The sequence below is a fragment of the Gymnodraco acuticeps genome, unplaced genomic scaffold, assembly GCF_902827175.1.
Source record: "Gymnodraco acuticeps unplaced genomic scaffold, fGymAcu1.1, whole genome shotgun sequence".
NCBI lineage: Eukaryota > Metazoa > Chordata > Actinopteri > Perciformes > Bathydraconidae > Gymnodraco > Gymnodraco acuticeps.
The window spans coordinates 2,893,428-2,906,628 of NW_022990274.1; the positions used below are offsets into that span (position 1 = coordinate 2,893,428).

At 41.7% G+C, this 13,201-nt stretch overlaps 1 protein-coding gene across 12 annotated transcripts in view; it reads left to right on the forward strand.

Annotated features, from left to right (window-relative positions):
• tns1b (tensin 1b) overlaps positions 1-13,201 on the forward strand; it is a 249,357-nt gene that overhangs the window by 36,619 nt on the left and 199,537 nt on the right. For 6 of the 12 annotated variants that reach the window (XM_034221398.1, XM_034221405.1, XM_034221404.1 and 3 more), the window contains exon 1: positions 2,782-3,174. The exons of 3 other annotated variants lie outside the window; for them this stretch is intronic. In XM_034221398.1, coding sequence (XP_034077289.1) covers positions 3,073-3,174 — 102 coding nt within the window. In that variant the 5' untranslated portion in view covers positions 2,782-3,072. Of the gene's footprint in view, positions 1-2,780; positions 3,175-12,202; positions 12,469-13,201 lie in introns of those variants that run through there. 3 more of the 12 variants (XM_034221407.1, XM_034221406.1, XM_034221403.1) reach the window with 2 other exon arrangements.

Genomic DNA, 13,201 nt, shown 5'->3' on the forward strand with positions numbered 1-13,201 from the left:
ACAGCAGCTTTTGGCGATTTGTCCACCGCTTCCAGCGCGTCTCCGCCCATTGACTTTGAATGGGGATGACGTCACTTTCCCTCGCTTGTCGCCGAACTGCATTGTGGGGGGGCGAGGCGAAGATTTCCAGGATTTTCAGGATTTCAAAGTTGAGCAATGTTCAACTTTTGAAGCTGAGCTTGAAGCGTCAGCCAATCAAATCCCGTTTATGCAAATCTGACAGTTCAAGCGCTAGCCAATCAAACCGCGTGCAAGCTGGGAGAGCCAGACCGCAGTTCATTCTATATTCCTAACAAAAATGGAGGAGAAGTTAGTTATTGCGGTAGCAAATCACCCGGTTCTTTATGACCAGTCCCTATTTACTTACCGGGATACAAACCGGAGGAACCAGGCATGGAGGGAGGTGGCAGAGGCAGTGGGTGAAACTGGTAGGTTTTCGCTTGTTTGGGGATTTTATATCCAGTTTACTTCGTTGCTAGTTTACTTCGTTACTAGCAAGCATAGACAGTATCATTAGCCAGCATGGAATGTAGCATAAAATAGCACCATAGACATTAATCTCATAAATGTTAAAATAAATAGTGGAGAAGAACCGGGGTTTTTTACTTTGTATGTCGGGGGCGGGAGATTCATGTGATTGGTTGTTGGTCGCGAAATCCCCAAGCTTTCAGACACGCCCAGCTCCAAGATTTTCAAGATTTTTGAAAAGCTGCTGTGTGGACGTACCGTAACGGAAAAGTGTGAACAATATGCATTATGATAGGGATTAAATCCACTATTATTCCTCCTGGCCCAATTAAAAATGCCCCCCGCGCAATTAAAAGTGACTGTGAGCACTTAGAAAACCCAACATTCTTCTAACCACTTCATTAGGCCTATGCATCAAAAAAGCCCTCCGCCATGCTTTCATTTCTTTCAGCCGAGTGGGTGCTTATAGAGGTGGGCACCGTTAGATTCTGTGTCTTTACGATCATAAACAATGTGTTGGATGTGGAGCTAGGATAAGTAATAAGGGCGCTAGGAGTGATTTCGGTGCAGTAATAGGTTAGCATTTTTCGCTTGGGGCTAATTCAGAGTCTCACTGTTAGCATTGTGTTTGGTTGTGATGGTTCCCAAATTACCCAGTGGTGAGTCTGCCTGGACTTTATTTTTCTAAACCTCTCTAAAAAGGTCAAACGTCACTTGTTTTGCATCAATCTTGATACAGGGTACTTATTATATGTTATAGTTTGGATTCCTAAAGCTTTTAGTCTATAGTCTACTCAGAATCAGACATGATAACGAAACTAAGTTGTACTATCTGCGGAAGCAGCTGTGAGCGATAAGCCAAGGTTTGTTTGTTCGGCCACTGTGACGTCACGCGACGCCATCTTGCGGAGGAGCGGCTGAGAAAATAAATCGTCGGACTTGGTGTTGGGGGTTGAACAAAATAAATATTGCGCATTGCCAGACGCATATTATCTCCGATTTTAATACTGCAATATCTTAGATAGTGTTGTAGCTATATGATTTCGATTTTACTGGCAATTATAAAAAAACCTTTGCATTTGATCTTTAACCGGGATGGTACGTAAAAAAATTCGACGTGATATTTAAAAATGTTGGTAATGGAAAACCAAAAAAGAGAGAGTCAAGTTAAGCCATGCCGTACTTTGACTAATTGACTGACTGAAGGGAACAGAGAGCAGCGGAGTAAAGTCAGACAAACCAACCATCAATTTAGCGATGAATTATTAACTGAAAGTGGTGAAAGATAGGTGAGCAGTAGAAATACTATACGTATTCTAGAATAAACTGTGTTAACTTATTGTCAGGTTGGCAAACAAGCCAAGAAAGTTCATTTTCAACACCATGTCAAGACTTTTGGATGTGGATCTGGAAAAGGCTTCCAAAAAACTGGAAGCAGCTTAGAATACACCGGAAAAGCGTATCTTGCAGTATTTTCACCAAAAGAAGGGGCTTCTTTCTCTCACTCCCCAAAAGGAAACAAAGAAGCAAGCTTTCTGTGTTTAGCTACGTGATCTGTTAAACGTCATTTTTGCCAGAACATAAAGCCAATGGTTCTGGTTTCATCTACTTATAGATACCTTTTTATAATTCCACTGTGTTTTTGTGGTGTATGTTCTTTAAGATCTGGCTGTTGCCTTTAGAAACTATTTTTTTATTTTACTATAGTGTTGAAGTAGTTTTCCATGTTGTTAGAAAGATTAGCTCATGTGCCCACCACTTTATCTAATAAGGTAAAGTAAGCATGCAGTTCAACTGCTGGCTTCAGTCACAAATGCCACCCTCAGTCTTTATATTAATTACTCAGAATGCATACAGGCTCAGATGCTCCGGAGCCATTTATGATTGGTGTGAGACCAATCGTCATTAGGCCCCCCCTGACAGCTATAAATGCAGCCGCACACTCCACCGAGACCTCTTATATCCCAAAAACAACCTCCATCTCTTCTGCTTTCATACATGGAACCATCCTAAATCTACTTGTCCCCTTCTTCTATCTAAATCATCTCCTTTAAATTGCCTGCATTGTAATTTGTATTTACAGCTTCATTTTAAATTGATGGGAATTCACCATTACTCTACTCAACACACTTCATATTAATTGTTCTCTCACTGCTACAAGACTCCTGTCCAGCCACCCCCCTCACTACATTACATTGCAGACCCCCTCCCTTTTCCATCACTATAAGTGCCTCCTTCTTGAACAGACGGCTCTGCCCGGCCCACCCCAACTCCACCCACTTTTGTCTTCCCTGCTTCTAATCTTCTTCCTCCCCGTGCTTTGAATGGAAGACCCTGCAGCATCCAGAGAAAGAGGGGACAGGATGGAGGGATGCTGTAGGGAGGCTAGACAAGAGAGGAAAGGATGCATTTAGGAGTGACCTCCAACACAACTTATTGTCACAGAAACTAAGGAATAATGAACCATTTGGATCAGATCAGCAACTATCCGAGGTTTTTCTCGAGTACCGACTGCTAGGGTACCACTAGACGCTGGTTTTGCAGGACAGCCTAGAGAAGGAGACAAGGAGCAAGGGCTGTTAAACAGTAGAGGATGTGAGGAGGATGGGCGGACTAGGCTGGTGTCTCACCACAGTCTTCGGTTGGGCAACATTTTTCTTCCACTGCATCTTCCCGTTTCGTAAACACAGGAAAAGCGAAAACAAGGTAGGGTTCATATTTAAGATGTGAATTAGAATGTTTTCGGGTTTCTTTCCTTTGTTAACAGAATTTTAGGACCAATGCTCCTACAGGTTTTACTTGGGTTCAGTGACTATCATATTTTCCTGATTGTAATAGAGACGTATGCTTATTGCTTGGAACAGAGCTGCATTAACTCTTAGTTGATAAAGACAATGAATCCTATGTTTAGCTACGCTGGCAGAGTGGCTCTAGACAAGGCAATGCCGTTTTGTCTGATGGTCTGTCAGTCTGGCGGTTGGTTGGTTGGTTGGTTGGTTGGTTGGTTGGTTGGTACACCACATTGGTCAGAAAATACTGTACTGACATCCAATGTTCTCAGACAACGAATGCTAATGATTGTTCTGCTCCTTGGACTTTTCCTCTAAGGCCACCTTGAGGTTAACCTTTGGGATTTTGACTGTTTTGTTTTTACAATTATTGAATGGATTGCATTACATTTTGGTGCAGCCATTTGTATCCCACTCAGGATGAATTGTGTGATCCCGTAACCACTCTTCTAGAACCATCATCAGGTTAAGAATTGAGTTTGTTCAACAGTTTGGTAAACCACAGTTGCTCTGAGAGTGCTTATTGGCAAAGGGAAAGCAGGTTTACACGGTAAACATCATACCATTTTCATTATGAGCATATTTGCTCAAATTGCTGTACCTCAAATAGCTGCTAGGATGGCTGGAGACTCAGAGTAAAGTGTTATTTTAGCATCCTTTAGCTCATTTTTTAGGTTTTTATTCACATTGATATGTTCACTAATTTCAGACCACTCATCAACCTTGGTTCCTTTTAGCTAAAACCTCTCTGAAACTCTACCATAGACCACATACAACAAATACAGAAAAACAGAGTTAGCTACTTAATGGAGAAATTATATGAACTACATTCCTCCCTATTTGGTGGAGACCAATACAGAGATAACATGAGTGAACATATTAGACTTGCATTCTCCAGGTGGCCGGAAACATTACTCAAATGTTAGCTAGAAACTTAGAACCCATTTAAATTCAGTCTCTTTGTATAATGTTAAATACACTTATTCATCTTGTTGTCTTTGACTCTATATTGCAAAATTAATGTAAGAGTAGTTTGTCAAAGATCATAGATGTAACTAAATTCATCTTTGTAGCACACACATATTGAACTAAAGCCTCTCAAACAGGATGTATGACACGTAAGGATTATGATCTTATGCATGACCTTATCCCCAAATGAACCAACATTTCCATCTCCAGTGGCCAGATGAAATGAAATTTATATTTATATGACGTCCAGATAGTGATATGCCTGGCTGGAGAGATAAGAGCACACACACACACACACACACACACACACACACACACAACACACCACAGCACACACACACACACACACACACACACACACACACACACCACACACACACACACACACACACACACACACACACAACACACACACACACACACAGCACACAACACACACACACACACACACACACACACACACAGCACACACACACACACACACAACACACACACACAGCACACACACACACACACACACACACACACACAACACACCACACACACACACACACACACACACACCACACAACACACCACACAAACACACAAACACACACACACACACTACACACACACACACACACACACCCACACACACACACACACACACACACACACACACACACACACACACATCACACACACACCCACACACACACAGCACACACACACACACACACACACACACACACACACACACACACACACACACACACACCACACACACACACACACACACCACACACACACACACACCACACACACACACACACATCACACACCACACACACACACACACACCACACACACCACACACACACATCACACACACAACACACCACACACACACACACACACACACACCCTGATAGTACGTCTAACAGAGCCATTCATCTTGCAAAAGCTGCCACGGCTCAGTGATATGCACACAGTATTCATCTACACACACAGAGCTCACCCTAATTAAGCTGAGAGTTATTCATCAATGGTTCAGACACATTGAAAGTGTTTAGCATGCGTCTCCTGTGGTCGTGCATCTTCCTCTGCTGCCACTGAGATGGTTTCTGTGGCATGAGGTGGCATTCAGCAGGGGCGAGTTAGCACTTTACCTGCAGTTGGCCTCACTTGTGGCCAGTCTACATTGACGTTTAGCTTGCAATTTTTTAGCAACAGTGGTTTACTGGCAATGTGATTGTGAAGCAAAAAGCCTGATGGTCCATGTCCAGATGACCTTGTTCTGTGACCTCTGAAAGTGGGTGATCTAAACGATAAAGTCCAGCTTTCACACAATACTTACATTTTCTGCTGTTCGCTGTCTTCTAGGTAGTGTGGTGTGAACCCATAAGAGCTTCATATAAGAGCTTTTAAGACAACCAAAATATAAAGCAGCTCTTTTTCTGCTGACCAGAAATCCTGCTAAAGCTAGTTGGCATGAACAGAAGAAGTGAGTAGTTTACAAAAGCAGTCATCGTGGTTTGATGAGTGCGTCTACAGAGTTACAATTCATAATGATGAAGAGTCAAAAGATCATATCATGTTGTCCATGCTGGTTTGATTTGCATGTGATATCTGGGAAATGTGCAGAAAACCGTCTTCACTCAAAAGGCGTCTCCAAATTGAAAAACAGTGGCCCCAATCATGTTCCCTTTTACGTTTACTAATAATTCTTCAAAGAGTATACTGTACAAATCCATAAGGCTTCACACCCTGTACTGCAGGAGTATTGTTGTTGTCAGTGTGTTCTGCACGGCCCTTCCTCTCAGTCACCCAGCAGAGAGAACAGAGGAAAACGTGCACACACATGTGAGTTTTGTGCAAAGGGAGGGCCCGGGTTCTGTATTGTTTTCAACAGATGGGAGTCTGTACAAATGCACACAGGGGTGTGTGCATTTGTGTGTGTTGGGGGGCCTGCTGGAGTGTGTTCTTCCTCTGTCTGTCAACAAGTGAACTCCCCCCCATCTAACAGGTTCTAGGACGTCAGCCAAGATGAGAGAACACACCCCTCTGTTTACACATTCACTCTACCCCTCTATCTGTCTTCTTATCAGAGCCCGGTTTATTATCTGTTCTCCCACCTCTTTACCATCTATGATCTTCCTCGATTTCTTCGTTTTGTGTTTCGTCTGCTGAAACCTTTTTATTTTTTATTTGTAACAGTGTCTACGGCTTTGTTCTGTTTACTCATCTTTTCTTGGTTCAAGGACAGTGACCTGACACTGCTTAATCTTCTTAATGATGTAAGTGCCTCGCTGTCCGCTCTAGGCTCTGGTTTACAAAAGAAAGACAGAAATGGTCAAGGTTAAAGAGGCACTAAAACAAATCCCACAAGTGATCTGATTAGCCTTGAAAAAAGGCCCTCCCTCCCTCGGCCACACACACACACACACACACACACACACACACACACCACACACACACACACACACACACACACACACACACACACACACACACACACACACACACACACACACACACACACACACACACACACACCACACACTTGAATTTACACTTTTAATAACTGATCTGACAAATGTCTGATTCTTAATGTGGAGGCAGTTCGTTCATTGACCACCAGTGGGTGCTGCAGTTGCTGTTGGAACTTTGTAGGGCTGCCAGTTTGGAAATTATAACCAGTTGAAGCATTTTGACTGTCATGCAATTTGATAATGATTTGCAATGTTGGAGGTATTGATCATTTGTGTATCATTATAATCACTATCATTGAAAAATATATTAATATGATCATAGTGTGATTTAAAAAAAAGAAAGGATCTGTACCAGGTTTGTACTGTATACAATTTGTAGGCCAAGTTATCTGTACAGCTCCAACACACTAAATAAAAATAGTTTTTTACCACATTAGGCGCATTCACACTGCGGTACTTTTCCCACAAAGGTTCATGTGAACTTAGTTCATGAGAACTCTTTTATCGCGTTCACACCAAAAAGAGCCGGTACTAAAATTTGTTCATGTGAACCTTTTTACTTTTGCGGCTCTCTTGTGAGAAAAGAGCTATATTTCTGATTGGCTGGAAGGATTGCAAACCACGCCCCGTAAAACTCCCAAAAAGTTTTGTGAAGCCGCCATTTTATTATCCTCGCATTAGCATTATTAGCATTAGCATTAGCCCAGCGCAGAAACGCAGAGAGACTAACTTATGGCAACACAAAATAAAACATGGGAGTGGTGGAGATGAGGACGTGTCGGTGTTCTGGCGATTTACTCGGAAGGCTTCAGTAGAAGCTGCTGGGAGTCCCAGCAGCTTCTACTGAAGCCAGTCCCTAACTCCGGGGACTTCCGGCCGGGGACTTTGGGCGGCAGTATACGCCATGAAGTGGTTTGCGGCCTGCCAGTAAACCCAAAGCAGAAGAAGAACAAGTGACGTCAGCGGCTTCATTTGCCTAATCCACCCCCAGGGACTTATTCCAGTGTGAACGCGATCCGTACTTAGTTCATGAGAACTAAAGAGTTCTCATGAACTAAGTTCACATGAACCTTTGTGGGAAAAGTACCGCAGTGTGAATGCGCCTATTGAAGAAATGTTGTGCTTCCTGCAATTTGAATATTGCAATTGACCATTTTGCAGTTTTGATACAATTTCAATTATTTGTACAGCTGTAGAACTATGCATGGTCTATTTTACTCTCATGTATGAGACCATACAATTATAATGTTTCATCAGATGATAGGAATTAGTATACAGATTCATTTGTATATTTGTATGTACATAAATGGCTATCCCTGTAATTTATTTGGTTGTGTTCTTTCTTAGGGCTGCTTTATAAATGGCATTGGGTGCATATGTTTAGCATCGACTTGTTGAAGACCATGATTTGCCTCCATTGGACTCCTTTGTTTACTTCCAGAACATAGAAACATCATAGTAACACTCGCGCTTCTACTGGCTAGCGCTCCAACTCATTGTAAGTGATAGGTTAAGGGGCGGGACATCTCTAAGCAGCTGACCAATCACAACAGAGTCGGCCAGCTAACCAATCAGTGCAGACTGGGCTCTGGTTTCAGACAGAGGGTGAAAAGAGGTGCTGCCAGCACAGCATGGTAACTTAATATGAATATGAACCTGACGATGAGCCAGGACCCCTTTAAGACACTCTGTCACCAGTATTATGCCAACATGACTAGAATCACTCGGATAATTGTATCTTTGTATCAAATCCTATTATCTGATCTGGTAAAAACGACATCAACTATTCCTTTGCCTTTTAAAACTTTATTTATATCTGCTTTATAGTATTTGTTGTTTCCATAATTCAACACTTTATTAATAGATTTTAGGTTCACAGAACAAATGAAACAAACTTTGACATTATAAAACCCCACCAACACCCTTAAGGCCTCATTGCAATGTTAATTTGTATTATTATAGAAATGCATATGCAGGCAATTTATCACCATCCAACTGGCTAGCTCATGTGCATTTGTGAATCTATAATCTTCTATTCTATTAAACTAACTATTTGTCTTATCATCTTGTTGTTGCCTGCACAGTAAATCCTGATGTTATTTATGGAAGATATTTTGTTTACCAAAAATAAATGAGAGATCTTGTTGTGTTGTTGTGGGAATTGGATGATGACTTCATGCAGGAGGAGAACACGGTGTGCTGTGTGCTGACTGTTTCATTTGAATTTGAGTACAACTAAGCCCTGCTGGACAACACTCGAGTGCACGGTCACACTCACGGACTGTGTGTTCCGTTCCAAAATAGCCTCATTATATACACTCTTCACTGAGTAAAGTGAGATGTTTATTCATTTCATTTAATCAAATTAGAAGACATTTTAAACCTTCATAATCTATATTTTTATATCGACAATGGTTCAGATGAATATGTGTGGGGTGATCTTTCCCTCATAGGTTGGTTGTGACCAAAACAGAGCTAAAAGCAGTGTGAAGATTCTCAATGTGGCCGAAAACACAACTCGACTTGCTTACAAGTTTGATTTATAATCTTTCAGAATTGAGTAAACAGCAAAAATAGACTACTTTTCTTAATTAAACGTTTGTTTTGTCACCAGTTTTAAACCCGCCCCAAGAATCGGAATCAAGAACCGTTAAAAGCCTATATATTGAATTTTCCATACCTTTAGAAATAGCAAATTCTTAATTTCTAGTCGGCAACTGGTCCCATCTTAACTAGGGAAACTATTTGTCCTTAAGTACTTTGATTAATAATTTAGCATGCAGTTGACATACCAGTAATTTCTAATGAAAACTCAACTTCTGGCATTTGCTCCCGGTGTTCTTCAGCACTGTTTTAAAAAACTGAAACGGAAGTGACAGGTGAATAAGCTTTACAGGTATTTAAATGTAGTAGTTGGTCTAATTTATTCTGATTTATCTGGATTTTGAAGAGTAACTGAGAAATATTTGGACTGAATGTAGTGTGCATGAGAGGATTGTTGCTGTCTTTTTATTCAGTTTACGGAGCCTCCCTGTTTTATAATGCTGATGCATGCTATAGTGTACAGTTTGAAAATGCCCGTTATGTAGCGTTATTGGTAGAAGGTTTTCTGTCGATTTTTTACAAGACTAAGACCTTAAAAGGTGGCAGGCAGGTATCTTTGGGAACTTGGCAGTTGTCATACTCAAGTAATTGAGTCAAATTGACAAAGCGTTGATAAAAAAAAACGTTGATAATGCTCTAAAAAGACACATGTGCAGTGATGTGTAAACGTTTATTTATTCATCATGTGACTTTGTTAGTTCTTGCACTTTTCCTCAGACAGAACTCCAGCTGGTGTGTGTGTGTGTGTGTGTGTGTGTGTGTGTGTGTGTGTGTGTGAGTCTGTGTGAGTGAGTGTGTGTGTGTGTGTGTGTGTGTGTGTGTGTGTATGTGTGTGTGTGAGTCTGTGTGAGTGTGTGTGTGTGTGTGTGTGTGTGTGTGTGTTTGTGTGTGTGTGTGAGAGTCTGTGTGAGTGTGTGTGTGTGTGTGTGTTTTGGTTTGGGGGGATTAAGTTCAAATGTTTTCTCTCTAACATTGTCTCCTTTAGTGAATGTGTCTCTGTAGGGGTGGCCTGCAGGAAATACCAGGGGATTAATCCCTGTGCCCCTGGCTGGGTGAGTTTGTATGTTTCTGTGTTTGGGTGCAGGGTTTGTGTATTTATGTAGTGTGTGGATGTGTGTATGTGAGAGTGGGGGAGAAATGACTGGTTATCCTGTAAATGTTTGTGTATATGCACACGGTGAGTTCGATAGTTTAAATTACACGTGTTTATGTTTTCAGGAAGTAGTGGGCCCGGACCCCACATTTCCGACGTGTGTGAGCATCTTTGTGTGTCAGTCAGAAAATCATGGGGCCATGAATGTTTGCAGGATGTTTAAATTCATTTTTTTTTTATTTGAATGTTAAATGAAAGTTTAACCGCTGTAACATTTGTGAGGAGATTTGCAGTGTGTGTGTGTGTGTGTGTGTGTGTGTGTGTGTGTGTGTGTACCCACACAAGGGGGATAAAGAGTCACGCATGGGGCCAACATGTTCATTGATGAGCAGTGAGAACTTAATGAAGCAGCTTTTGCTTCCCGGCCCCTCTGAGCTCTTTCTGTGTAACGGGTGAAGATGGAAGGGGGGGGGGGGGGGGGTACTACTGTCAGAAGTAGATCCTCCACTATTACTTTCTTTTTATTCTTTGAGGAGGGAAATGTGTGGGAGGTCAAGGGTGGGATTGAAAATGTTAAAGGACTGTCAAAGATGATCAAAGGATAAGTCTGGGGGATATTCTATTTTTTTCTTCCCCTGTTCCAACTAATCTACTATTTAAAGCAGATACATAAGCCACGGTTGCACTGTGTGACATGTTCCTTTTTGTACAAACACACACGCTGTTGTTTATGTTTGAATAAATCCAACATTCACCGTGCTGCTCTCATAAATACCCACTAGCATATCAAATGTTTTTAATCCGCTGCTGTAAATAGACCCGAACATGTGCTATTTCTGTTTGCCGATCCTCTACTTATAATAACTTTTTTAAATGTTTCACTGTATATGTGTTTTATTAGCAAAGCATTGACTTGGAGCTGCATCCAAAACTACTAAGGGACAGATTAACATTTTGGTTTTTATCTTAAAATGTGTTGATATTTAGAAAGAAATGGAAGCCTGTACGTGTCTTCCTTAAATTGTCACATTGAGATGACAACTCAACTCTTTTGATATTGTGCGGATCATTGATTCCAGAAACACATAATGGTACATGTACAGTATATTTGACGTATTCAGTTACTGTTACCTTAAAAATCAGTCTTTATTGAAGTTTAGTGTCAGCCTCTTTCAATTTCACTGAATGGGGATAACGTGCAAAGCGTATAGTGGGAACACACGGCTGAACCCAAAAGTGTTTTACTAAATCTCTATCTAAGCAGACAGCTGGTGGTAGTTTATGTTAACATTTCTGGAGAATGATGGTCGTACAAAGCATCAAGAAATGTCCAATAAAATTAGGAAAATCTTTCAATCTAAATAGCAGGTTTTTTGACATCCAACATCTATAAAATCATTATAGTATTCCAGGGTCAGGAGGAATAATACAGATAGCAGGGGGGAGACAGGGTTCATCAAAATGAAAAGGGTCTCAATACAGAAATACACAGGAAAAACTATGCAAGACAGAGACGAAGGGAGGGGGAGGTGAAGTGCGACGGATGCTGAGGGGGTTCGAACAGGGAGGGGGGGGGATCAAGGAATGAATGAATGAAATTAAAAGTGGGGAGACTTAGAGGGGTAAAGAGGGAGGGAGACGTGGGATGAGAGAGAGTGAGGGAGAGGAGGGGCAAGAGAGATGGATAATAAGAGGCACACCCCCTCCCCTTTACTCCCGTGGAGCTGTGGGGGCAGCCTGACCCCCCCCCCCAAAATAGCTTTGTGAAACTTTCACCGACAGAGGAGAAGAGAGGCAGAGTAAGCGCAGAGGAGAGGCAGGCAGTATCACATTCAGAGGAGAGGTACACGAAGAGAGTGAGGAAGAGTGAGGAAGACGAGAGGGCTTACGTGCAGGGAAGTCATGGCTGAGCAGGCAAACCTTCTCCTGGCTGGATTGTACTTCAGGAAGCCCACCGGTGTGTAGCAGCAGCATCTCTCCTGCCGTCAGCATGCCGTCTGTGTCCCTCAGCCTGCCTGCAGCTCTGGCCGGACCCCCCCGCACCTGGGTCTGCCTGTCCTGCATGTTCTGGGTGAGCTTCCTTTTCAACCGGAATTCATATTTTTTAGAGCTCTTTTAATTTCAATTTTAAAGATTTCAAGATTTGTAAACACAGTTGCAGTTCCTGGCGATGGGGGTCCCGTGCTCCTCCAAAAGTGCAACACGCAACTTACTTATAAAAAGAAAGTGCAATGCATGTGACACAATGGTGCGAGTCAAATGCAGGAATAAATAAACGTTGCAAACAAAATGTGGATCAGGATTGATTTGTAACAGGACTTCTGTAATTTCTACGCACAGTAAGCAGAACTATAACCTTGTAAATCGAATAACTCTCAAACCTAAATTGTGTCATTTATGCCATGTTAGAGTAGTGCATTATTAACTGAATCAGCTTGATGAGTTTGTTTTCATTTTGTACCACATTGATAAAGCTATTCAAATCAATGAATAGGGATCAAAGGGATTCCAATGTTGTTGTAGGAACAGTTGCAGTTGTTGGCAGTCCCATTCTCCTCCAACACTGCAACATGCAACTTATACTTCAAAATAAATAAATAAAAAGTGCTTGGGACACAATGGTGCAAGTCAAATGCAGGTTAACAATGCACATGTCAAATATATTTTCTAATATATAATTATTTTGGCCATAGTGGAATTAAGAGTGCAGGAGTGCAGAATCAGCTTGATGATGCACTTGCATTCTTTTGTTGTGATTGTGTACAGTTTGGTGGCTTGTTCAAATGGTGTTACTTCAGCCCAGT